At 52.4% G+C, this 26,569-nt stretch overlaps 1 protein-coding gene across 18 annotated transcripts in view; it reads right to left on the reverse strand.

Annotated features, from left to right (window-relative positions):
- Window positions 1–26,569, reverse strand: part of TCF7 (transcription factor 7 (T-cell specific, HMG-box)) — a 58,536-nt gene that overhangs the window by 5,918 nt on the left and 26,049 nt on the right. For 3 of the 18 annotated variants that reach the window (XM_015293996.4, XM_015293995.4, XM_015294005.4), the window contains exons 4-11: window positions 9,993–10,125; window positions 8,507–8,597; window positions 6,352–6,438; window positions 4,626–4,736; window positions 4,340–4,502; window positions 3,866–3,973; window positions 1,366–1,414; window positions 11–83 (exon numbers count right to left, since the gene is read on the reverse strand). In XM_015293996.4, coding sequence (XP_015149482.1) covers window positions 11–83; window positions 1,366–1,414; window positions 3,866–3,973; window positions 4,340–4,502; window positions 4,626–4,736; window positions 6,352–6,438; window positions 8,507–8,597; window positions 9,993–10,125 — 815 coding nt within the window. Of the gene's footprint in view, window positions 1–10; window positions 84–116; window positions 483–1,365; window positions 1,415–3,865; window positions 3,974–4,339; window positions 4,503–4,625; window positions 4,737–6,351; window positions 6,439–8,506; window positions 8,598–9,992; window positions 10,126–26,569 lie in introns of those variants that run through there. The other 15 variants (NM_001398083.1, NM_204547.2, XM_015293999.4 and 12 more) reach the window with 8 other exon arrangements.

Below are 26,569 nucleotides of genomic sequence, written 5' to 3' on the forward strand. Positions count from 1 at the left end.
TGATACACACCTGCACGGGCCGCACCAGTCCGTTTGTTGGTTGAGGCCAAAGCGAGCTCTGCATTTCTTAGGAGAGGCAGGATCTGAACACAGAAGCATGCGTGGCGGAGAATGGGCAAGGCAGAGGCACAAAGAGGAGGAGAAGCAGGAGGAAGAAAAGAGGCAACATCATTTCAGCCGCTTAACACACCACTAACAGACTACAATCCCATGTTTTGTTTCTGCAACAGAATGGTGGTGGCACCATTTCTCCTGTAAAAAAAGTGACTGTTAGGGAAAAGAAATGAAAAAAAAATATATCAGTGATGGCAGTGGGGGAGGGCGGCTGGGAAGCAGCACCCAGCTGGGCTGCAGGACATTCACATCTGTTTGTGACACCTCCACATTCCTAAAGGCTGGGAAAGCTGCCAGGTGACAGAGCTGCTGCCTGCAGTGCTCCTTACCTGCTCCCTGCAGCGCCTAACCGGGTGCCAGCGAGTGGGCTGTGGGCAGGAGAGAGGAGACAAAACGTTGCAGAAGCGCTGGAAAGCAGAGGTGGCACCACGGGGAGCAGCCCCAGCTGCACAGCTCTGCCCTGCAGCCCCGGATTGCCTTCAGGCACACGCTGCTTTTCCAGCCCTACTGCAGCACTGGAGAAGGGCACCTTCCTGCCTGCACCAGCAGCAGTGTGTGCTGTTGGGCACCATCAGCAATACTCCCATCCATTCCATAGAGGGTGAAATCAGTATTTTTCTATCACACACAAGCCATATGTCTATATGGATAGACACACACTTCATATACACTGAAATGCTTGCATTCTCAACATCCTAGGCACCGAATGCCATCAATAGCATTAACTAAACAGAAGCCATTTCTGGAATCTTTGGAACTGCTTTTTACGGACATCTTTGGAACTGCTTCTTAAGGACAACTCACAGAGGGCATCATGCAGCCACTAACAGAGCTGTGTGAGCTGAGCTGTGCTGCAGGGCTGTGTCATCCCAGCAATCCCAGCAGCAGAGGCAGGGCTGGTCCCAGCTCACAGCCAGCAAATGGACAGCCCTGGGCAGTCTGCAGGGGGCACTCACCTGAATGCTCTGCATAATTAGCAGTAATACACACATGCAGATAAGCACTTGGCAATATCTCGTCTTCTCAGTTTCCATCAACTACTTGTGTTCTAATTCAAGCTAATCTATGAAAATCTCACAGAAATGCTAATTTTCTGTCTTGTGAAATGCACTGATCATTGGTTAAGATCGGGAGAATAAAAGAAAATATGGCAAAGCGTGGTAAAACAACAACAGTGTGGGATCATCCATCCCGCACAAAACCAAAGTGCCCACCGCCGAGGGCTGCATGGCTCAGCACTGCAGGACTTACCTGAGTTGGAGTCCTGCTGCTTTTCCCGTGTCCGCCTCTTCTTTTTTCCCTAGGAAAGCCAAGGAAAAGCCCATCAGGCCGTGCTCCCAGTGCTGGGGGATGGATGGGTCTGAGCTCTGGGAAATACACCCGGGGAAGTCCCAAAGCCACCACCAGGGTGAGTGTCCCCACGTCCAGCACCGCAGGCAGTGAGGCTCACATGTATACATCTGCAGGAACTCAGAGATGGAGCCACATCTCTGCTATCACCCCGCTGCCTTCCCAGCTTTCCTCCCTCAGCTGAGTCCCCCATTCACACTGCAGCCTGCCTAAAAAGTTGCAAGAGAGAGCTGCACTGAATGCAGTTACACACTGGCTCCTCCTTGCAGGACACTGGTTTGAACATCACCTGGCTCTCCTGCTCCATTTGAAGCACTGCAGGAGGTTCCATCTGCACAACACAGCAGAACTGTGATCAGAACTCCTCCCAGGAGCACCCTGATGTCACGTGGGAAAGCTTTACAAATCCCAGGGCAGTTTTAAAAAGTACCCATCCCTCTCCTACTATTAATATTTTTTTATAATACCCATCTCCCTCCTGCAGTCGTTCTGCAGCTGTGGATTCATTTCTTGTTCTCACATTTTCTTCACTCCCTCACAGCAGAACAGTGCTAGCTCCAGAGGACCTCAGGCAGGAGGGCACAGAGGGGCTGAAGCAAATCTGGCCGGCGTGGGGAGCGTGGCTCACAGGGCTCCTCTGCCCTCTGTCTTTTTTGTATGACTTCTTGTGGTTTGAGTGAAGGTGGAAAGCTCTGCGCTGCGGTGAGCTCTTTCTTCGGTGTGGGAGTAACTGTATTTCCTGCCTAATAGCCGAGTCACGTGTGGCGGAGGTGACCTACATTCCTCCTCCTCCTCCTCGCTGGGGCTCCAGAGAGAACAACAGCTCCTGCAGCGACCACGAGACCTGGAGCAGCTGCTCACGAGTGCTGGAGGGAGAGCAGCTGTGCTCTGAGCCTGGGTGTGTGCTGGCCAGGAAAGGAGAGCTCCTGGTGCTTTCCAAGAGGAGAGAAGCAGGAGGGATGGGATTTCCATGGAGGACACACTTGGCTCGAAGGACAATGATGCCCGGCTTTCAGCACTGCTGCTGCCCTCCAGGGATGCCCACAAAGGAGCATTCTTGGGTGCTGCCCCAGATTCTCCATGGGCCCCTCAGATCTCACACAGCTGACCCTACAAAGCTGCACATGGAAGCTGAGCTCCCAGCAATTTACTTGTTGCTAATTATTACGCCTATGTAAGGACATTACTGATTATGATTTCTGGCTATTTGAGGATGTTTTGTGGGATTTGGGGCTTTCTGAACAGTGCTTGAAGAAGGGCTCCAAGCACAGATCCAAGACAAAGGATGTGGCTGTGAGGGAACCACTTGAACCCTGCATGGAGCAGCAGAGCCCAGCGACAGGCGGATATTCAGCAGCCATCTGCACCCTGCCTCAAGTCTCTAACGAGCTCGTTAGGCAGGGCTCTTTGCATGTGAGATCAAAACAGTTGAGAAAGCCACTAGAAAAGGCTGCATCCCATGCTTCTGCAGTGTTGGAAGCTCGCTTATTGTCTTGTTATTCAACTATTAACATAGCAAAGAGGAAATGAATTCTCTTCATGCTGACTTCTCAGTGCTCCTTTGGGGAGCACAGCCCTGCACCTCTAGGTGGGACACGGCACAGAGCAATGGGCAGAGCATGCACCTTGATCTGCTGTCCCTCTCTGCCTGCTGCAGGAGCTTTCCTTTTTCTCCCCTTTTGAACACGGATTTTTAATTTTCTTAACAGCACCCTTACTTGGGAATCAGCCTCTCCGAGGAGCTGGGGCCAGCTTGCAAACTGGCAGAGCAAGCAGTGCTGCTGTCTGCATTTGCTACAGCTGTATTTGAATACTTTGAACATGGTGTGCTTGGTTTGCTCAGTCGTGATGGCCCCATGGGATCAATGTCCCATCAGGGCAGGTGGTGGCTCGGTGACCATCACCCTGCAGGGCAGCACAGGGACCCCAGGGCCAGGGCACAGCATCACTGCCAGGGATGCAGCCCTACGAAGGGTCCCAGAGTTGGACTGAGCCCCCGCCAGGCTGAGCTCAGCACTCATCTCATGCAAAGCAGCTTCTCTTCTATTTTGCATTTTTAAATCTTATTTTCCACAATTATTATGCTCCTGTCAACAGACAGAGCTTTCCAAACATCATTCACATCACTTAGAAGTTCTCTTTTTTTTCTGCTTCTATTCCTTGGGCACTAAGCAACAGTGGCAGCTGTAGAGTTACAACATTCGTGCCATAGATGTGCCATGAGGAGCAGCCAAAGGGATGTTCAAACCAATGCCAAAACACATATTCCTATACAAACCATCCCCTCCGAAACAACATTACCAGGGACGACTGGCACCTGTTTACCCCCCCACCCCCCATGGGTCATTTTTGGGCTATGTCTGGGCCACATCTATGGGACTCGAGCCGCAGCATCACTCACGTAGTTGTCCCGCGCGGACCAGCCGGGGTAGAGCTGCATGTGGAGCTGCCGTTCCTTGCGTGCCAGCTCGTAGTACTTGGCCTGCTCCTCCCGGGACAGTGCGTGCCACTGCGGGGACAAGCACAGCACTGAGCCTGCCCCGCCACGGGGACACTGTGCTGCAGGGTGTGAGGGGAGAGCATCCCAGGGCAGGTGCAGGGGGTGGGGATGCTGTACCGGAGCTGCTGCAGGTCTCGTAGAGCACCTTTCAGCCACGGCATTGCTGTTGGGGTACCAGATTTCCCTTTTCTCCCACTTCTGGGGCTCCCTACCAGCTGCTCACAGCCCGATGACATGCAACGCCTTCAACACCCCCAAAATCCCAATCCCCATCAGACTGATGGGAGAAACTCTCCCCAGCTCCCCTCATGCCTGGAGATGTCTGGATGTCCCCCCCAATCCCCAAAACCCCCAGGGACCCCCACCTGCCCTTACCCTCCTTCCCAGGATCTGGTTGATGGCCGCACTCTCCTTCAGTGTGCATTCAGCAATGACCTTCGCCCGCATCTCTTTCATATACAACATGAAAGCATTCAGGGGCTTCTTGATAGTGGGCTTCTTGGCTTCCTTCTCTCTCTTTGGTTCTGGCTGAGGTTTCCTTGGGAGGGACAAAAGGAGCAGTCAGTAACAGAGCCACTCAGCGCCACCGGGTGATTCACGGGCATCACCCAATGGGACACCACAGCAATAGCACAGATCAGGAGCCCTGACCAGAACTCACATGTTGCGGTCATAGTGCTCCATCTCCTGCTTGCCAGAGTGGGGCACGATGGCGGGGTGTGGGATGCCAGTGGTGTGCATGCCGGAGCCCAGCATCAGCGGGTGAGTGAACCTGCAATGGAGATGGGGTAAGCCACGCTCACGGGGCAGCGGGCGCTGGGGGGCTGTCCTTTGGTGGCTCTCTGGAGCGGCGGAAGCAGATGGCAAGCAGAGGGCACAGAAAGCAGAACAAGGGCAGAACGGATCCAGGGGGGGCTGCGCAGGATGGGAGTGGGGCTTTGGCATCAGTTTGCTGTTCCCAGCAATGCTGCCGTGCCGCTCCCCGGTGCCCTGCCAGCAGGGACCAGATCAAGGGCGCTTTCAACCTGTGTTTCAGACACTCAGATCTCTGTTGCTGCAATATCTTATTAGTGCTGTAGGAAGAAACAACAAACTCAACCCAACGTTTGGATTTGAGAGATTAGGACCACCCCACAGAAAAAGCATAAGTCTGAACATGAACTAACTGCAACTCTAGGAGGTGCACCTTGCCCGAGCAATGCTCTCCACCAACACAGGATGAGATCATCAGAGGTCTCGTTGCCTTTCAGGTCTCATTAGCTCCCTCGAGCTGCCAAGGGTAAAGCCAGAGCCGCCGGCTCTGCCAGGCCTGCCATGCTCTGACTGCAGCTCGAGAGGGCAGAATCGCCCATGGGAGGTGAACTGCTCGTTAGATATGCTGGCACAGAAAGAAAAGCTGTTTAATTTAATCCACCAGCACAGTCTGATCCTTATCTGGCCAGGTGTACTGCCTGTCTGCAGCAGCGCTGCAAAACCCAGCCCCATGCGAGCGGGAACCCCTGTGCCACACCTGGGGGCTGCAGGGCCCCAAAGGGAACCGTCAGCACATCCCTTCCCTGCGCCTTTGGGGCTGCAAAAAGTGGTGCCCCAAGAGCGAGGTGGGCTGGCAGCACCCTCCTGCCCCTGCTGCACAGATAGAGGTTTGTGTGGATAGAGGGCTTGCATAGTTTTCCTGTGGGAACCCTTTGCTAATTTCAGGACAACATGAAGCAGAAGCAAAGCTGGTGCGGGAGCAGCTGGAGCAGGGGCACGCCGTTGCCCTGCCCATCAACACACCCGAGGTACCGGGCTCTGAGATTCCCAGTTATGGGATGCATTCTGCTCCCTGGGACATCAATGGGGCTGGGGTACATGTAACCACAAAGCAGACAAACTACGGAGAACAGAGCAGCAGTGATGCAGACGGTGCAGGATTGCGCTCGCTGCTCGGGGCTGGCGATGCTGCAAGAGCACAAAGCAGCCCCCAACCCTCCATGGGGCTGGAGCGGGCACAGGGCAGCATGGGGCAGGCATGGGCTGCATATCAGCTGCAGACCTCAGACTTGTTAGATGTGATGCCAGCAACAGCGTGCTGCCTGTCCTGCTTCTAAGGCTGAAACCAAGGAAAATGTACTGCTCTTTGCAAAGCAAAACTCGGCAGTGCATACAACACCATGGTCAGAGATGAGGAGTGATGGTTTCACCCCTTTTTCCAGCACTGAAGACAGGGCTCTCTGGCTTTGCTTTTTTGACCCGTGCTGATGACAACCCAGTCGCTGAGCATCCTCCCTGGCCGCTCGCTGCTCCCGGGGGCATCCGGGCACTGCCCTGACTCGCTGGGCTGCAAGCTGCTCCCGCACACACTGCAAGCTGCGGGCGCCGAGCCGCTCCCGGCCCCACATACTCACCTGGAGAAAGAAGCCCCAGCAGAAAGCGCTGACGAATACGGCTGTCTAAATCCACATGACGGGAGCGGATAGACAGACTGGCTCTGCCTGGGATCGGGAAGAAAGAGTCTATCAAGTATCCACAGCTGCGTGGCTGTTTCTTAAAGATCCCCTTTGCTAGCGGGGCGTGGAGCAGTGGGGTCCCAGAGGGGGCTCGGTGCCCGTGCTCTGCGCTGCTCTGGGCACTGCGGGGTTTGGGGTTTGCTCAGGGAGCTCCCTGTAGGGGTTGGATCCACACCTGACTCTCCTCCACCCCCACTTTGGGAAGCTATCTTGTATCCTGTTACAGTGCTGAATACGGAGGTGGGCAAAAAGATTAGAGATACTGCGACTGCACAGAATAAACTGCTTAAAAAATATGAAAGCACTGTTTGGCCAAAAAGCTGAAGGCTGCTCAGCACCTTTCTGCCTGGCCCCGGGGGGATGCAGCTCCTCCACCCCACACTGCCCCCAGAAGTTTGCCTGTTTGCAAACAAGTCCAAAGTCGGGCCCTGTGCTTCTTTTTAAAGTTGTTTCTAGTGGGAACCGGGCACGCACCAGACCTAGAGCTGGGAATTGTTTTGAAGATAGTCAAATAAACCTGAAGGAAGTTCCTGGTTGCCCTCAGCAGGGGAAAGCCCCCACGTTTTCATATGGAGATAGCTCCAACACACCTCGGTGTGCTCTGTCGGGCTGCCAGGAGATGCTCCCAGCCCAAAACCGCACGTGGAAACCCAGACACCTGGGGAGGGTGAGACAGGATGGCCGAACCCCACAGAACAGCCACACCGGTGTTGCTCTGCTGTGACATGCAGCACTGCCCTACAAATGGCACCAGCTCCTTCCAGCCCAAAGAACCCAAAGCCTCCTGGTATCATGGGGGGTGTTGTAACCATGGCCCTGATGCACTGTGCAGGGGCTTTGCAAGGATTCTGCTCTGCAGAGCTGCAGCCACAGCACAGAATGCCCTGGTGGTGGGAGCAGTGCTTGGAAAATGGAGTGGGATGTATGGGGTGCAGTGGCTTGCCCACATCCCACTGTTCCCAGGAGACTCTCACCAGGCTCTTGGCCCCACTGGGGGCAAAGGGCATGGCAGAAGCCACTGGCCATGTGCGCTTCCCTCCTGTGCCCATCTCAGCCCTGGCTCTGAGTGCTCTGGGGCTCTTCCAAGAATTTTGGGCAGGCAAGAGTAAGGGGAAAAGCTCTTCCAGACAGCACACTTAGGGATGCACTGCTGCTCCATCAGGATGGCTGCCTTTCACTACTCCCTGTCCTTATCAGCTGCCACCACCACACCTGCTGCAGGGTGCCAGGCACAGCATATGCTGCCAGCAAGCGGCTCCTGCTACAACTGCCATGTCCTCAGCACCCAGCCCCGCACGGGGACACGGGCTCCTGCCTCACCCTGGCCACAAGGATGCTACGCACAGCACACTCACGGCAGTGCCTGTTCCTCCTGAGGATGAATCACATCGTACGAGGTGTTAAGTCATCGCCCAAGAGGAGCACATTTAGCACAGAAAGCAAAATGCCATCTCTTTGAAGCCGAACTCTGTATCAGAAGCCTCAGCCTCTGTTTCCTTGTGGTTAAAGAACTGGAATATGAAATTCATAAACCAACCAAAAAGAAAAAAAGTAATATTTCACTTTGTGTTTTCACATTTGGCAGCACGCTTTCACACCTGGATGTCTCCAGAACCATTGGATCATTCAGGTTGGAAAAGATCTCTCGGATCCCGAGGTCCAACCCCACCTCGCCATACCACCACTGACCATGTCCCCACGTGCCACAGGTCTTGAACACCTCCAGGACGGTGACTCCCCCACTCCCTGGTCAGCCTGTGCCAGTGCCTGACCACTCTTTCAAAGAAGAAACTGTTCCTAACGTCCAACCTGATGTCTCCATGGCACCCTCCATCACCAGCTACATGGAGGCTGCCCGCTCTCTGCCCACCTCCTCATGCAGGCAGAGGCAGCACCATCCCAGTTGCACACAGAGCCATAGCACCACCTCACAGCCGTCCTGTGACACCGCAGCCCCCCACCCCACACAGAGTGAAGCCCCCTCCCCATCACTCAGCACATGGAGGGGATGCAGGGGGGTCTCAGAGTTGACCCCGCGCATCCCTGCACTCACCATCCCATGGAGGGTGTGATCTGGCCGACCCCAGCGGGGGGGAGCGGGTAGAAGCCAGGGATATCGGAGGTCTGGGAAGGTCGATGCACTGCTGGGAGAAGGGAGGAGGAGGTGAGATGGAGACAGCACTGAAATGAGCCCTCCCAGCCCCATCTGCTCCTCTGTGGGCACTGCTGGGCAGTGGGGAATGCACGTAGAAATGCAATGCTGTTGCTATGGCCTCCAGCCCATCAGTCAGCCCCAGGAGCCTAAAAACAACCAGCAGGGATGCTCCATTGGGGCTTCTCCACTGGGGGATGCTCCAGCAGCATCAGCACTAGCTCACACAGCCCAGGAGAAGCAGGGATACTTCATAGTTTAATTTTTCTGCAGTCTTGCTGCTCTCTGCCCTGCTCTGGGGACAGCTCCTTGTCTCATCTCTCCAGCCTGGAGCAGCTGAAACCCCGTGCTGGGGTTGCCCAGCAGCTACCTGGGCACCACCTGCATTTACTGCATGGGTGAAGAGCTGCAGCAGAGCACAGACCAGGAGATCTGGGATGTTCTCAGCATTAATGATAAATAGGTATTTAGGAATGACATCACTGGATTCCAAGTATCTCAGTAGGTGCTAACCGAACTTGATATATAACTGAACCAAAGGGAAAATGTGACTTACTATGAGAATTTACACACAGCTGCATTTGGTTAGGACACAGCCCAGAGAGGAATGAAGCCCAAACCTCCAGACCTCTCCCACGTGTGGGATCTCTGCCTCTGCTAACCTGGAAATCTGCAGGCTTCCTTTCCAGGTGCTGAAATCTGCCATTTGCTGAGCAAACTGCTAATAGATCTGTTAACTCTTCATGCTTTCCTGCTGAGTTTGTGACACTCGGGTGTCAGACCCAGCAGCACCGTGGGCTCTGATGAGCCCCACATTCCTCCTGGATACACCGACCCAGCACTGTGAATGCGCTCACTGCCACCTGAAACCCAAACCAGCTCTCTGCAAACATCTGAGTGATTCAAACAGATTTGCAGGGATTCTGAGCTGACAGAAGGCTGAGAAAGGTTTGATTTCACTCTCAGCCTGCAGCCCACAAGGAGAGGTGGCCAGGGGTGAGCTCCCCTGTGCACAGCTCAGGTTTGACCTATCCATGCTGGACTTTCCTCTGCAGTCCCGCCGGGGGTTGGTGCGTGCCGGACACGCACACACAGGTCCACCCAGCGCTCAGACACCAATCCTATTTAGTCAAAATATTTCCTGTTTCAAGCATTTATTTTCTCAAAATGACAACCTGACAGCAGTTTGGGTATGAGTCAAAGGAAAGACAACTTTCCATTTTCTGGTTGACTCTCACACATCACCCTGTGGGCTCCCCTCCAGCTTTCGGCTCGCGCGGCCGCTGTGGCCGTCCCGCTGTGGTGCCAGCCCTGGCTGGAGCTCCATGAGCCCTACCCCGAGCAGTGCCCAGTGCTCTGATCCCCACCGATGAGCAATTTGGGTTACCTTGCTTCTGGCTGATGTCAGCGGGCAGATGGGGTGAGTGGGAACCGTGGCTGAAGTGGTCGTTGCTGTAGGGGATGAGCGGTGTGAGTGGGTGCACTCCATGGGACGGCTGCACGACAGGAACTTTGTTGGACTGCAAAGAGAAGGGAGGAGGGGGTGAACTCAGGGCTGTGTTGCTAAAAGGAGGGCTGCAACAACCCCAGGACAGCCACTGCCCTTCTCTGCTTAAACAGACACATCCTGCAAGAGAAGCCCCAAATTAAGCAACAGCAACAGCTGACAGTGATTGCAGATCAGCCCAAATAACACAAAGCTGTCAAAATCTAGAATATTTTCTAATTCATCTCCGGTGTCATTTCTCCCTGGGTGAATGCTAACAGTGTGGCACCCAATGCATTGCTCCAGTTTTCTGCTGCCCACACACACACACACATAGTCCCATGTGCTGCTTTGGTCTGAAGCTGGACTCTCACACCCTGCACATTCACTCTGAAAATTGTGCTCAGGCCTTTGCAGCTGCTCCTGTTAGCAGGACAGGGATGGGGGGGGCAGCAGCCCCTGCTGCACAGCGTGGTACCACTGCATGGCAGAGCAGAGACCCAGCCTGAGGGGCTGCATAGCTGTGAGCAATGTGTGCACACATGCACACACACCTGTGCACACATCCATGCATTTATCAGTGCACACATCCATGCATTTAACAGTGCACACATCCATGCACACACCCATGCTCAAATCCATGCCCAAACCTATGCATACACCTATGCACACACTTGTGTGCAAATACATGCACATATTTGTGCACACACTCATGCACTAACCTATCTATGCACACACCATGGACACACCTATCCACGCACACATCCAGGCACAAATCCATGCACACACCCATACATACCCATGCATATACCTATCCATGCACACATCTGTGCACACACCTGCACACACACCCCTGCACACAGCCATGCCCCCATGTGCACATGGCTGTCTCGCCTGCAGCACCCCGCACTGCTCCCTGCCTGACCAGTTTCACCCAGGAGTGCCTTTAAACCCAGACTGCCTTCACCCTGGTGGCACAACAATAGTATTTGTCCCAGATAACTCCAGAAGGAGAACCAGGAATGGCAGCACTGCATTTCGGGGAGATGAGAGCGCGGCTGGCAGCTGCTCAGCTCAGCTCTTGCCCCATTGGGGCACCTCAAGAGCACCATTGCTGCTTTCTGACAGCTCATCTCAGACCTCTGGGTTGATTCACTGCTGCCTTTCACTTGGGTCATGATTTTGCTCAGACAGAGCAGTGTGCAGCCCCGCTGGCTTCAGGGATGAACCCTGCAATGGGAAGGATGGGGCGGGTGGGGATGCCATCCTACATCTAGCTTTGCTCGTGCAAATAAAAATCAAGAGCTGCAGGTTTGGAGGTATTTAAGAGTAGGTGAGAGCCCCAACTCCTGGTGCATGTTGCCTGCATGTGCTGGGATACAGCAGTGACCATGCCCCCTCCCAGCACAAGCCACCTGGTCCTGCAGTGCCGCCAGGTCACTATGGTACCACCAGGTACCTAAGGTACCACCAGGTCCCTGAGGTGCCCCAGCTCCCCACATACTCAGCACTGTGCAGGCATGGAGCTGCTGCTGCCCATCGCCCAGGTGGCACTCACTGAATGCAAAGACGAAGAGCCGTGAGGAGGCAGCTCCCACTTTGCAGCAGAAAAGTGGCTTCAGTATCTGACGAGCAAGGAGACAATGCAGCCATGCTAATTGTTAAGAGGGACTAATTGCTGGCAAGGCAAAATGAGGAGACCTCACTGCTTACATGCAGATATGTGACTGTGATGGAGGCTCGAGGTGAGTGGAGGAACATAGCTCTGGCTGAGCAGAACTATTCAGAATTCATCCTTTTTTTTAATAAAATGTGGCTTTTTCATTAGACAAATGGTGATTTGTTGTAATCAGAAGTTTTCTGGAAAGCACCTCATGGCAGCAGGTGTTTTGACTCATTGTTTAAGATGGAGATATTTCACCACAGCACACAGGAATGAGCACTTTGCTGCCATGCAAGAGTTCGAAGTTTGGAGCTAATGCCAGAAAAATGAGCAGAGATCAAATGGGAAATGGTTTCAGACAAGGAGAGGGGAGATTCAGGTTGGTTGTAAGGAAGATGTTTGTTACGCTCAGGGCAGTGAGGCACAGGCTGCCTGGAGAGGCGGTGGTCCCCATCCCTGCAGACAGCCCAGCTCACACTGGTGGGCTCTGAGCAGAGCTGTGGGTGCTCATTGCTCACTGAGAGGAGAGGGACTGGGTGGCCTTTAGAGGGCTGTTCCAACCCAAACCAAGCCATGATTCTATGGTTCTATGATTAAAACCCAGAATTAGTGTGAAATGGCCAATACTAAGAATTTTCATGGACTATAATACAAAGAATACTGGTTTTACTGTGAAAATATAAGAAAAAATACACAGATGGTTTTCTGCTCGGGTTAGTTTAGGAGAAGAAAAGAATTCTTTTAAAAAGAAGTGAACTTTTGGTGAAGCTGGGTAAAGCCACCTTGCTACAGCTGCAGGCATCCCGGCATCCAGGCAGTGCTGCCTCAAGGCTGGCACTGGGCAAGATTTTGGGTTAATTTTTGTGTAGACGACAAATCAGAACTAAACCAAAGCAGCACAACCCCGCTGATCCCCCACCATGTGGTGCCCAAGGAGTAAAAAGCTCTGGATGGACTTTGGTGGTCGCCCACTGAGCAGTCAGGTCTCAGTCCGGCACAGGGCTGTCCCTGCTGCTCCCTTCCCATTATTTCCTTGTTAAAACAGAAAGAGAGAAAAAAGCAGACAGTGCTCGGAGTGAGTGTGTTAAAGAAGAGCAGATCACAAACCAAACCCAGGAGCTCATCTCACAAGGCCGATCTTGATCGGTGTTGCTGCACAAAGGCACAAAGCATCCTTCCTAGGAACGACCCCTCTCACTGGTTTGACAGCCACAGAGAACCTCACATACAAAGGGGACGTGAAACACAAGGGAGACACCGTGGGCCACATGAGCAGTGGGGAAGATGTGCTCTTAAGAGACCCAATGCATGGAGAGGACCCCGTGAACAATGGGGGACAACACACACACAGGGGCCGCATATACACAAGGTGCCCTATGCGTACAGCTAACCCCATGTGCACAGGGGACCCTATTCATATTGGGGATCCCATACCCTTTGGGAGCTGTGGGAGGGAGCAGCCCTGTGACCCCACACAATGCCCCCATTCACCTGGCTAGCAGCACCCAGGGGTGTGCAGGACCTGACCCTGCAGCACAGCACCCGGAGCGCTGTGGTTTGCAGCACCAGCGGGGAGCGGAGCCACAGCAGGGACAGATCACTCACAGCACTTTCAAACAGTCCCACACTGCTGGCCCCAAAAAGAGTGAAATGACAAAGCTGTGCAGTGTGGGACCTGGCCAGGGACTGGTGCTTGGGGTGCACCGGGGTCTGGGCATCCCCAGCTGTGTGCATCAGCACCAAGGAACCGCTCCCAGCAAAGCACGGAGGGGAGCAGTGCTGCGGGCTGCAGCCAGGAGTCAGCCCTGTGTGTTGGCTTCAACGTCACTTCTCAGAGAGAGAGATGAGTCTACGCGGCAGCTATGCAAAACAAAACCTACGGAGTTTGCTGTTGCTGATTCAATGAGGAATTAATTCCTTTTCTCTGCAGAATTAGTCACTGTGCCGCAGAGACAGAGGCAGTAAGTGAGGCTGCAGCGAGCCAGCACTGCTCTGCCTTCTGCCCCGTATCCAAACATCTGTTCAAATCAGCAAACGGGGGCTGGGAGCATCCTGCAGGGTGGGATCACTGATGTGGGGCTCAGGGCTGTGCTTTGGGCTCTCAGGTATGGGACCTGAAGACCTCTGCATCCTGAGCAAACCTCCCAGTTTGGGGCAATGTGAATAAACCTAACCCAGCTCCCACCGGCCCCTGCAGTGCTGCACCAGCAGACGTTGCAATGAGACCCTGTTCTGCAAGTGCTGGGGCCAGCAGCATCTGCTCATTTCTCCTCATAGTGCTGTTTTTTTTTTCTCTTTTCTCACTTTTGCTGCAGTCACATTGCCTCGCCACTGCCGCGGCAGAAAGGAAGAAGGGAAAGTTAAAGCCACCCACGTCAGCACTGCCCTCACCCCAGCACCTTTGGTGTCAGCAGGACTGCATTGCCCCATGGGGATGGGCACCCGTGGGGACCGCCCCAACCCTGTCCCCATCTCATGGCACACACAGCATCACAGAGTCACAGGATCATAGAGGCAGGAAGGGACCTCTGCACATCCCCCAGTCCAACCCCCACTTGAAAGTCTCTGGGCTCTCTCCAGCAGTTCCCCATCTGCCTGCAGCTGGGGAGCCCCGCACTGGGCACAGTGCTCCAGATGTGCCCTCCTCAGGGCAGACCGGACGGGAGAAGACCTTCCCTCCCCTGCTGGCCATGCTCTATGCCACGCATCCCAGGGCACCATTGGCCTTCTTGGCCACAAGGGCACACTGCTGGCTCATGGTCAATTGTTGGTCAACGACTGGTCAACAATTGGTGAACTGCTGGTCAATCATTGGCCACCAGGACACCCAGCACTGCCTATGGAGGGGAGTATCCATTCAATTCCTTCAAAGCCATTAATTCTGCATGCAAATAGCAACAAAGAAGATCTGTGGGGAAGGGCAGGGAAATAACTTCAATGATTTTAGAAGCCTCAATGACTTGCTGGTTGCAGATCTGGGATGTGGCCTGGTGCTCTGTTGGCACGAGAGCCTCATGATCCCCAGAGGAGCTGCAGATGCTCAGCACCGGGTCCCACTGCTGCTGCTGCTGCTGGCTTTAAGTAGCAAGGGTTATTGTTTTTAAGTTCAGCTCTGTGGGGAAATGGCTGAGTTTTACACCGTTTACGGGCACAGGAAGAGCCGTTTCGCTTCTCAAGTATTTATCTTCTAAGAGAAAGATGTAGGTGGTTCTTCATGAAAAAAATAAAGGCATGGAAAAATAAAATTAAAAGTGCTCTTGGGGTGACAGAGGGCAAACATGGAGGCAATTATGCCCCAAACCAGAGAAATCCCCTGAAAAATGAACGTGTGGCATTACTGCCTGAGGATGCCATCCCATGTGGGAGAGAACACCTCTGCCCAGAGCTGGTCCCTACCCCTGCTGTCTGCCCTGCTCCTGGGCACTGCTGCAGCAATGCCTGAGAGCCCCCAACATTCAGCTGCATGGGACAACTGCTGGGGCAGCAGAGCTGGCTGCAGCCCAGCACCAAACCCCGGGGCTGTCCCTGCCATTGCCTCCCCACCCCCATCCAGCCCTGGGACATGTCCTCACAGGGCCCCATTCCGCTGTTCTCCACAACACAGTTCTGCGAATGGGGCCGGGTGCTGCAGGGCCAGTGTTACCGGTAACCCACCGTGGCTGCAGAGGTGAAGGCACGGCCATGACCCCCATGCTGATACCATCTGACCTCCTTTAGCTTCTCGAAGGCGAGCAGTCGAGCCAATACCCAGAATTAATCAGGAAAATGTCCAAGGGGGGTAAGGGAGGGGAGTGCAGCACAAGTGTCTGCGACAAACCATTGGCAAAACCCGGACCCAAATGCATCCGTGTGCTGCAGCAGTGCCCGAGGTGGGGTCGGACCGGGGGAACACCCAGTGGGGGAATGCATTGCCCCAAAGTGCCAGCCATGCAGCAGCCGCCCGCTGCCATCCCCTGGGCTCTCCCGCAGGGCTGCAGCTGCACGGCTCTTTGCTTCCTTTCCACTTAAAGGCGAAAACAAAAGCATTTACTTGAAAGAGGGGAATTAAGAAAAGAAAACAAAACACACACATACAGAAAAAAAAAACTCGGATGTGATTGAAGGCGTTTCAATTCCCCCAAGATCAGAGGGCTGAAACCTGCCCCTCCGCACTGCGAGTGGCCGTGCTGCTGTCACTGCATCACCCTGCGCCCGCCTGCCTGGGTCCTTGTGCTCAGTGCTGTGCTGCTGGGTGGTGGTGTGTTGCTTCACTGTGTTATGCAGTGTTGTGTTGTGTTATGCTATATGCTACCTTACAGCTTACGTTATGTTGTATGTTGTTGTTTTATGTTATGCTATGCTATGCTATACGTTATGCCGTTATGATATACTAATATATGTTAGGCTTTGTTATGCTATGCTATATGTTTATATATTACACTGTGCTATATGTTATGCTATGTTATGCAATGCTCTAAGTTATGTTAAATGTTATGCTATCTTATATGTTATATATACTACATCATATGTGTTACATGTTATCTGTATTATGTGATATGTGTGTCATGTTATATATATGTTATATGTTGTGTTTAATGACTGCTTCTGATGGTAGATAGTGATAGGAAAAGGGGGAATAGTTTTAAACTGAGACGGGAGATTTAGGTTGGATATTAGGAGGAATTTTTTCACCCAGAGAGTGGTGACGCACTGAACAGGTTGCCCAAGGAGGCTGTGGATGCCCCATCCCTGCAGGCATTCAAGGCCAGGCTGGATGTGGCTCTGGGCAGCCTGGGCTGCTGGTTGGTGACCCTGCACACAGCCGGGGGTTGGAACTGGATGAGCATTGTGGTCCTTTGCAACCCAGGCCATTCTGTGATTCTATGATTCTCTGTGCTGTGTGATGCAATATGTAATACATGATACCACGCTATGCTGAGCTGTACCACATCATGCTACGCTACATTGTGCTGAACTACATTTCCTTTCAGTCCCCCTCCATTCTCAAAGCCTGGTGGTGGGGCAGTCACTGATCACAAAGACACAACGACTAAGAAGTCCCTCGTGCTGTCTGAAAGTGAGTCCCCAACTCAGTGACTGCACTGCAGAAAACAACGGCCATAGCAGCACTCGTGGCAGTGCTTACACACACTGATGGCTCCCACTGCATGTGGCTGCCACAGCCACGCGCTCGTGGGGCAGACACTGTGGGACTGACACAGCTGTGCCCACATGTGCACAATGGCTAATTAGCAGATAACATGGCATAAGCAGGGATGATCATTTGTAAAAGTTATCATCTCTCTTTGTTACACATACCAGCGCTATGGTGAAATGCTTTGATATTTATAGGGATGGCAAACGCATCTCCAGGATGGGCAGGTCCAGGGGTGGCTGCTGTCCTCATGCTCACATTGCTGCTGCTGAACCCAAATGGGAGGGGGACAAAAACTCCTCGGATGAGACGAAGGACCCCTCACAGGGCAGCTGCCCCATGCCAGGTCAACAGATCTACACTAGCACTCTTTTCCCTTCTTCTGTACGAAGCCCCTCTTGGGAGCATGCAGAGGGAAATAATCCTCCCCAGAGCCAAAGGGAGCTTCCAGGGACGCCCATAGCTGTATGGTGATAGCTCTGCTGCTCACTGCTCAGTCCTGAGGGTGACATGCTGACAAAGAATGCTACAGCCGCTAATCCGGGATGATGCTGTGTGTCTGGCCGGGAGAAATCCCACTGTTCCCATAGGAGGAATTAGTTCCATAACGCTTAATGTCCCTTCCTCTGACAGCCGGCAAGTGTTACAGCGCAGGGCGAAATAAACATTTCAATCCAAATGTGGCATTTATCTCCCAGCCAGGTTCTGGAGAGCCCCCGACCCACAGCACAGCCTGCTGCCCCGTTTGGGTCTTTCTCTGATCTCTTCATGTGCACAGCCACATTAAAACCTGGGCTTGGTGGATTTGCATATGATTAGGCAGCAGGGAAAATTAATAGGGAATTGAATGGGTTTCTCCTCTGCCCATCTCATGTTTATATGAGATTAAAAAGAAGTGGTTTTTTTTTTTTTTTAATTACTGCAAAGATGTATTAAATATTATTTAACCTTTTTTTGTTGGGGGGAGGGAAGCAGACAGAGAGAAAAAACAAACTTATCCATATGGTAATGAATGCCTCCTATCGTGGGAAGCAAATATCACTGTAATTAGGATTAGACAGGAATCCTAATTAATCTCGTCTTGCCACTTGACTTCTGGAAGTTCCTTAACTGTTACCTCCAACAAAACGGAGCCTGGGGAGCAGCTCATCCCCCAGGCTGCCTGGCCAAGGGTGGTGGGACAAAGGGACACATGGCCCCACGGGCTCAGTTTCAGCACAGCACTGCAATACAGGGCAGGGACACACGAGGACACCTCCGCCCCACGCCTCAGTGCTGTTCTGTGCTGTGCGATGGCACAGATTGCCATGGGTGGAACGGAGCCGTGCACAGCCCAGCTCAGCTCTCAGCTCCCGTCACAGCCTGTTTTTCAGGTATTGAGATGCGCAGACCATTGCATCAGATTTTACTATGTGAGTGGATGCTCACGTGATTATTTTCATCTTTGGGTCTCCAGCGTGGAAACCAGACTTTGGACTTCAGACCCTGGCTGGAGGTCTCGTGCTCTATTTCTGGTGCTGTGGCTACGTACAGCACAAGGTGATGCCATCAAAGGGTGCTGCCACCCAAACCAGCAACGAAACACAGCAAACTGCAGCTCCTCCTCGTGCTATGCTACGTAATAAAACACAAAGGAATGCTGCTGCAGGTAGGCGAGCATCTCAGCCTACTTCTTCCAGCACCTCCAGGAAGCGTTTGGCCACAGCTTGATGTGAATGGCAGTCCGGGATAACACGGCTGGGACAGATAGCAAAAATGTTCACTTGGAAACCAGAGAGCACACAGAGCACTGGTCGAGCTTCAAGCCAGTGATCAAATGCTCACGAGGCAGCAGCGATCAAAGGCTTCACGCTGAAAAAATGAGAAAGTCACAATTTCATATGGTTTTGATGAGAAAAAGAATGGATGAAACTTTGCTCTTTCAACTTGGTTTTGCTTTGAGTTTGGGCTTCGGCTGCTTCCGAAAAGTGATGGGCGCAGACCCGTGAGACATGAGGACACCGATGTGACGCTGTGGGTCTCACCACGGGATCTGCCTGCTTTGGGGCCGGGAATTTTATGCAACGCTATTCATTTTCATCAAAAAACACAACTTGTGGAAACCACGGCTCTCGGTGGGACGCAGTTTTACCCGAGCTCGATGGTTTGGGTTCTGTTCCGTGCCTGCTGCTGCCAAGAGGCACGAGCTCATGGCAGAGACCCTCCCCAGCCAGCCCCTGACTCACACAGCTGCCCAACCGCAGCCGTTCTGCAGCACAGCCCTCATGTTTCACTCCCTCGCAACATCCTCTGCCTCATTACAATAATTGACAGCAGCATTTGCTGAATGATGAAACCGAGGTTACGCAGAGCATCAATTACACTACAAAACACAGCCGCCACACCTCTGTGCACGCAGCCTCCGCATGCCTACAGAGCAGTATCGCAGTGCAGGAACGACCCAGGTCCTGGCAGCATGTCTGTGTGTCCCACGTCTGCTTTCTGGCAGCTGGGAATGAAAAACTGCTGCTGCAACTGGGACAGGGACCACACAGAAGTGTCCTCTCAAAGGACCCCGCACTGTCCAACCCAACCCTGCAGTAGTACCTCTCTTCACAACCAATGCTGTGTCCAATTAAAGCACAGTTCCAATTGCTTCGGGATTTACATTTTCCCCTGTACAGTCTGCAATTCAGAAATAAACCCGTCTATCTCACAGTCATCATCTAAGCTGCTGAGAGCACAACAAGTAAAAACCATACGGATTACAGAGGATTACACATTTTCACACTTTTTTTTTTTGGTTCTCACTGAGCTGCTACGCAGAGAAAGCAGTTTGTAAAGCACACTCTTCCCGTAACACTGTCCCTGTGAGTGTCCCCAGCACAGAGCAGGCCTGAGCTGCAGTGCTGGGTGACACGAAGCCCCAGGCAAGCCAGCAGCTGGGGACACTGAATGCAGGGCTTGAACAGAACAGCAACAAGATATTGAAGCATACAGGACACTTCTCTACAGCAATCCCCATCAGAGTCAATGAGAGATTTTCCACTGCTCTATCTCTCTGAGGGACATGCACTTCTGAGTGCAGAGGGGGGATTTAGATTGGATATTAGGAAGACACGGTGTGGGGCTGGCAATGCTGCCAGAGCTGTGCTGCCCCAGCCCTGGAGGTGCCCACAGCCGTGGGTGGGCTCTGGGCAGCCTGAGCTGGGGCAGCCAGCACATGCAGGGTGGGGCTGGGGGCTGTGAGGTCCCTTCCAGCCCAACCATGCTGTGAGTCTCTGGTTCTGTGATCTTTAAGGACCCTTCCGACCCAAGCCGCTCTACAATTCTGTGATTTTCTCCAGCGCTGGCACACCTTCATTCAGGTTTCTGGGGAAAATAAGGAGAACATCCTAAGCTGGCAGCCTGGCGGTCTGCAGGTATTTGATCTGCAGCATCCTGTGCATAAATGCACATAAACTCACAGCACTTTTAATTTGGTGCTTCAGGTCCACAGTGAGGTGCGGGGCAGGAGCGCAGCCTCTAGATGGAGCAGAGCACAGCTCCTGAGCCAGCAGACAACAGAGCATGACAACCACGTCTGCCACGCGCTGCAGTGTTTCAGGCTCCCACTTATGTCAGAAGCCCACTTGCTGCCGGGCCCATGCAGACGTTGGCACAGCTGTTGGGGTGCGGGACACGTCCCACTGCCGCGCATCACCTGTGGCGTCCCACGAGAGCAGTGCCTGGTGCTCTCTTATCTCTGCATCCATCTCACTGCCTCCATGCAACTGTTCCACATTCGCACCGGGCTGCCCAAGGATTTAACAGTGACAGCGTTTAACTGAAAGGTGCCTGCGAGGGTGGAGCCCTGTTATCTCCTGCATCTGAGCAGGCCCGCTGCTGCTGTGATGCTCACAATGCACACTGTAAATACAGCTTGAAGCAGAGCATTTTGTATAAAATAAAGACCTATTTTACACGTTTTATATTTAAAAAAAGCCCAACTATTCCTAAATATATAGCCACTATATATATAAATTGTCTAAATTTATGCAAAATGTGTGCCAAATTATGCATAAAACATCTCTGTACGTTTTCATAGAATCGCAGAATCATTCAGGTTGGAAAAGACCTTTAAGACCACCAAAGCCATCCCCAGCCCGTCCCACTATGCCCACTGACCCCATTCCAGGAGGCGGCCCCAAGGAAGGCCTCCATGGCCTATGGTCCCATTTGTGCCTGTGCAGTTTTGGGGCAGAAGGGCCGTGCTCTGCTCACATATGTGGCAGGTCTGGGGATGCAGGTGGAGGGCAGTTGTGCCATGAGACCCAATGACCACAGAGGTATCACTGCCACTGCCAGGCTGGGAATGTGGAGCAAAACCAAGGAGGGCAGCCTGGCCGTGAGGGTCAGACCTATCGGGCACAATTCACCTGCCTCCTCCTTTATATATATATATATATATATATATGTATGTATAAAAGTATTAATAATTTAAATTACTATAATTTGTGCTTGGGACTAATGAATCATAATTATTCAGCCAAAAACAAATTGTAGTCTGGGATTTAATCCCTGCTATCTACTCTATCTACTGTAACCAGCTCCCAGTGATGGCAGAGCCGCCCAGCCATCAGACCCACAGGACTGACGTGTTGCTCTCCTTTCGCATGGGTGCTCTCTGGATTCCTGCAGTGCTCTCACACAGTTTCCCAGGGCTGACTGCAATGACACCTGTCGGTGGCTGCAAACCTTCTCCAGTGCTTGCTCCCTGCTGTAAGCACTACAAGCTGTGGTTCGGGTTTACTTTCAGCCTGGTGCTGAGCTATGGAACAGAGCTGATGTGAATAGGAGCGATGTGCTCGGGAGGAGCCGAGCAGTGCTGGTGCTGCCTGCAGACAGCCTGTGTGCCACGGTTCCAAAAGGAAGGGGCGGGTTTCGCCGCAATGGAAGAGGCTGTGTAATTATGGGATGGCAGCAGATTCAGGGTAGGGAAAGGCAATTCCAGCAGCAGGGAATAACAACCTCTGCTCTGGGCATGGGTGGCAAAGGGCGATGGCCAATGGCTGCATGCATAACAGTGACCGGTCGGGGCTGTGCTGGACCCCATCCCATGAAGCAGAACACATTTTGCCTTTTTCTCACTGTGGGCACCACTGTGGTGCACCCCTATGGCACAAGGAGCCCTGCAGCCACGCCGTTGTCCCTGCATTGAGCTTCACCTCCCCAAACACACTGAGCCCGCTGGTGGTGGCTTCCAGCTGCCAAAACACCTTCACAGCATTTCCTTGTAGGGCTCAGGTCTCACTGGCAGCTATTTAGCTTTACGCTAATGGCCAAGCCTGAGCTCAGCATCGAATTCCTGCTCCCAAACCCAAGGTGTGCAGGGCACACAGAGCAGGAGCTGTGTGAGCAAAGCCAATTCCTTTCAGACTCTGGAGGCATGCTGCAGATGCACAATGCAAGACATAAAGGAATTTGTCACAAACAATCCTTCAGCCCGGCCATGCAGGGCAGTGCTTGCTTGCGCTGTTTGCTGAGGCTGAATTCCATGTGATCCTGCAGCACAACCAGGTTATGGCACACAGCACCGGGCAGCACCCAGGGGTGCATGCGCCCTGCTGCATGGGAGCTGCGCCAGGAGGGATGGCACAAGAAGGGAAACAATGCAATAGCGATTTATGGATTCGACACAGAGGCAGCCTGTGGACTTCCAGCCCATGGCAAGGAGTGGGATGATGGGTGGGATCAGGCGGGGGGCTCGGGGGCACCCGTGGGATTCCACATTTTGCAGGGCATTAAAGGGCATCTCGGGAGATCTGAAGGGGCCCATTTGTAAAATGGAAAAAAAATAGAAATAAAATAATTAAACAACACAAATGGCAGCCAACAGACTGCTCACCTAGCATTTTCCCACCTCAGGCAGGAGCTCTGATTAATGCTAATTAGCTTATCTTCACATTAGATCCTGATGATTCATCACTTACTACCCTAGGAATTATGACGCACTGGGGAGAGATATATTTGTAGATTCCATGGGTGTATGCCATGTCTGGAACACTTAAATGATTTTGGCATGAAAAGGGACCAACCACAAGCCCAGCTAATCAAACCAACATTTCTCAACCTACACCTTCCAGTAGTTATAAAAAAGATGCAGAGAGAAGACAAGACGATGGCACTGAAGACGAATTTATCTGCTCATCAGTCGTGTACAATCTCTCCAGAACAAAGGGCCCTATGGGCACCCTGCCAGCAGCCTGTGGCTGCTCCTCGTTTGCATATAAATTTAAAAAGAATTTTAATCAGTGTTAAATGCACATGATTATTTTTTATTTATAGCTGGAAGTAGGTGTACATGGCGCTTCTTAAAACACGCTGAAAAGAAACAGCACCTTTGGGAGCCTGAATGGGGACGGATGGGAGAAGCTGTGAGCGCTGCTCTGCGCGGGGCAATGGGACAGGGCTCTGCAGCCCAGCCAGCAGCTGTGGGCACAGCACGGGCAGGAGGATGTTATGTGACGTCAGGTTGGGAGGGTGCTCTGCCAGCTGTGCCTCCATCCAGATGTGCAGGGATGGCTGCTCCCCTGCATGCACGGCTCTGGAAAGGCAGAGCACCGCTTCCCAGCGGAGCTTTGCTCAGGGGCTGTGACATGGGGACACACAGGTGTGGGTGGGCAGTGCCTCGCGTGGCTTTGTGTTCGGCTGCATGCAAACAGCCCAGAGCTGCTCATGTTCTTCTGATAGGTTTTGAACTGCTGATTACATAAATCCCAAAGCTCCTTTTTATATGTAAAACAGGAGTAGCTGTCATACCCAGATTTCTGCAGTGTTTGTCACCAAGCTGCAAAGAAGGAGAGGTCACCTCCTGTGCTCCTCACACCTGCTGGCTGCCTGCACCGAATGCGGGGCAAGGAAAAAGCTGCTTTGTGCTCTGAAGACTCAGCTATCTTTCAAAAGCAATGCGGAGTCATGATACAGAAGAGATGAAAGAGTTATCTGTGAGCTTTAGAGCTATTATTGGATACTGCACCTCCTTACTCAGAACATTTTTACCTCTGCTGGAATCCAGAAGAATTTCCTCAGAAATAGATCTCTGCTCCACTGCTGAGCTGCAACCCATCAAAGCACCTCATTTACAGAAGGTAATTAAGGAAACTCTTCTAGCTCAGTCATCTCACGGTGACGACATCAGATACGCTTCCCCAAAGCCTGTTTCTTCCAAGGAAGACTTTTGTCAGCCACGCAGCCACAGTACCAGTTGTTGCTTTATCCCAGAGACAGCAGCCCAGGCAATGCAGGCAGGACCCACTGCTTGGGAAAGCTTCCGCAGTGACCACAGCACTTTGCCTTCTGTCCCGCCTCGTGGTGAAACACCAGCTTGAATTACACCCTGAATTTGGAGAACCCCACGCCCAACCAACATTTTTCCATATATCAAATATAACAGTACATATCCTTCAGGCCCTGCTGAACGCACTCCTTGCTTGGCCAACTCCATTTGCCATCTCACAGCCCTAACTCTGGCTGTATGCCCCTCCAGGAGCCCCAGCCACAGCTCACTCCAAACCCATCACCCTGGGGACTTCAGATCTAGTTGCAGGCACCTTGAACACAGCTCACATCTTTATGGCTTGGGTTAGAGCTTTGGTTAAGGTTAGTATCTGACAAGGAGAGAGTGATGGTTTTGGGACTCGAGTAGGTGTTGGGGTTGTAATCCAGGTGAACTCAGGATGAAACTATGTCATGGGAAGGTTTCATGAGCAAAAAAAGGGGAGAGGATATGGAGCTCTCTGAGCTCATTTTCTCCCGAGACAGATGATGGTAAAGGGTGCTGTCCCAGAGGGGAGACTGCACCAAAACTGAAAGCTCATGTTGAGTCAATCTGTGACTCCTTTGAAAACTGGGGTCACTGGGAGTCCCAGGAGCAGTGAAATGGCTGAGGCCAGGGTTTGATTTCAACAGGTTATATGGCAGAGCATGCTGCTGCATTGTGAGCCATCATTCACCTCAGATTAATGATTATCTGGGAGCAGGGAGATGTTCCTGGAGCTGGGCTGGCACTGCTTGTAGGAACAGTGCTTGAGTCAGGAGAAGCCCGTGGGACTGTGGTACAGGGGAGCTCACTGAAGCAACCTGCCAGCTGCTGCATGCCCCTGGACCATGCTTCCACCCAACAAGACAACCAAGACAACCAAGGCTCAAGGTAGCACATGAAGCTCAGAGGGAAAGAGCCAACTAAACAGTACATCTCAGGAGGGCAGGAGCAGCAGAGAGCAGCTGTGCTTCTCCCAGTCAAAACTTAATCCTAAAATACTTCCCTCGTACCCAGAGTCTCCGAGCAGCCCCAGTCCCAGCACTCTGTCCTGGTCCCCAGCTCACCCTCACACATAGCTGCGCTCCTTCTGTCTTGTACGTCTCTACCACACAAACCTTAAGCCAAACATGTGCCTTATCTTAACTCAAAAACCAATTTCCCATTTTTACTAAATTGTACATTCAAGGAAAATCCTCCCAAAATTGCTGTCTGGTGAAAACAATCATGTCCTGGTTCTCCCAGAGCAGCTGATGCTCTGCATTCGGATCACTGTGGGTCTCTGCACCAATGAAGAATGCAGAGTAAATGAGAATGAGAAACTACATGTGAAATCCATTTCCTCCAGGGCAGACTGACTGACCTGTGAAACCCACACATGTTGTGTTACAGACTGTAAACCTCAACACTGAGAGAGTAATCAAAAGTAAAAGCAGTTCTGTATGTTTAAGGTAATTATCGCACCCATGCTGTTAAAGGAAGGAGAACAAGTGTTTACATGGGTGGGTAGTGATAGGACAAGGGGGAATGGTTTTAAATAAGACAGTGAAGGTTTAGCTTGGATATTAGGAAGAAGTTTCTCATTCAGTGGGTGGTGACACACTGGAACAGGTTGCCCAAGGAGGCTGTGGATGCCCCATCCCTGCAGGCATTCAAGGCCAGGCTGGATGTGGCTCTGGTTGGCGACCCTGCAGATAGCAGGGGGGTTGAAACTAGATGATCATTGTGGTCCTTTTCAACCCAGGCCATTCTGTGATTCTGATTCTGCATAGTAATAAATGCATCCAAGCACCCCTTGCATAGGGTATGTACTGAGATATCTTTTTGTTCCAGTGCTAGAGTAGAAAGTTTCCATTTCAAATGGTTTATCTTCAATATACCGAACTGTACCCTTTCCCTGCCTTTGAGAATCAATCATTTCACAAATAATGACACCACTGAGATTTGCATCCTGTCTTTCTTCACAGACAAAAGTCACTGGGAAGCAGGCAGCAGCTGTGCCGTGCAACTAAGGGATGTGATGCAAAAGGACTCCTCCCCATGCCTGCAGTCTGGGGCTTGCTCCCCGGACGCTGACCCTCCGCCCATTTGGAGCAGAGGAGCAGCAGACCAGGTGAGATGTCACCAGGAGGGAACAAGCTTCCTCCTGGCTCTCATAGCTCCCACAAGAAGCCACCTCTGCCTCTTGCTGGGAATACACTGCCATCCACATGCTGCAAAGCAAGAAGACTCTTATGTCCGACTTCTGGGAAAACACTTAAAAATTCAAGATGTAGAAAGACTCGAACTTGCCCACAAAGCTTTATGGAGGCTAACTATCCATTTATGTCTGCACAGAGCATGGCCAAGGCAGCCTCCCAGGGCACTGCTCCCCTCCCATTGACTCTTGCTCTGCAAATCCA

Source organism: Gallus gallus, chromosome 13 (genome assembly GCF_016699485.2).
Source record: "Gallus gallus isolate bGalGal1 chromosome 13, bGalGal1.mat.broiler.GRCg7b, whole genome shotgun sequence".
Taxonomy (NCBI): domain Eukaryota; kingdom Metazoa; phylum Chordata; class Aves; order Galliformes; family Phasianidae; genus Gallus; species Gallus gallus.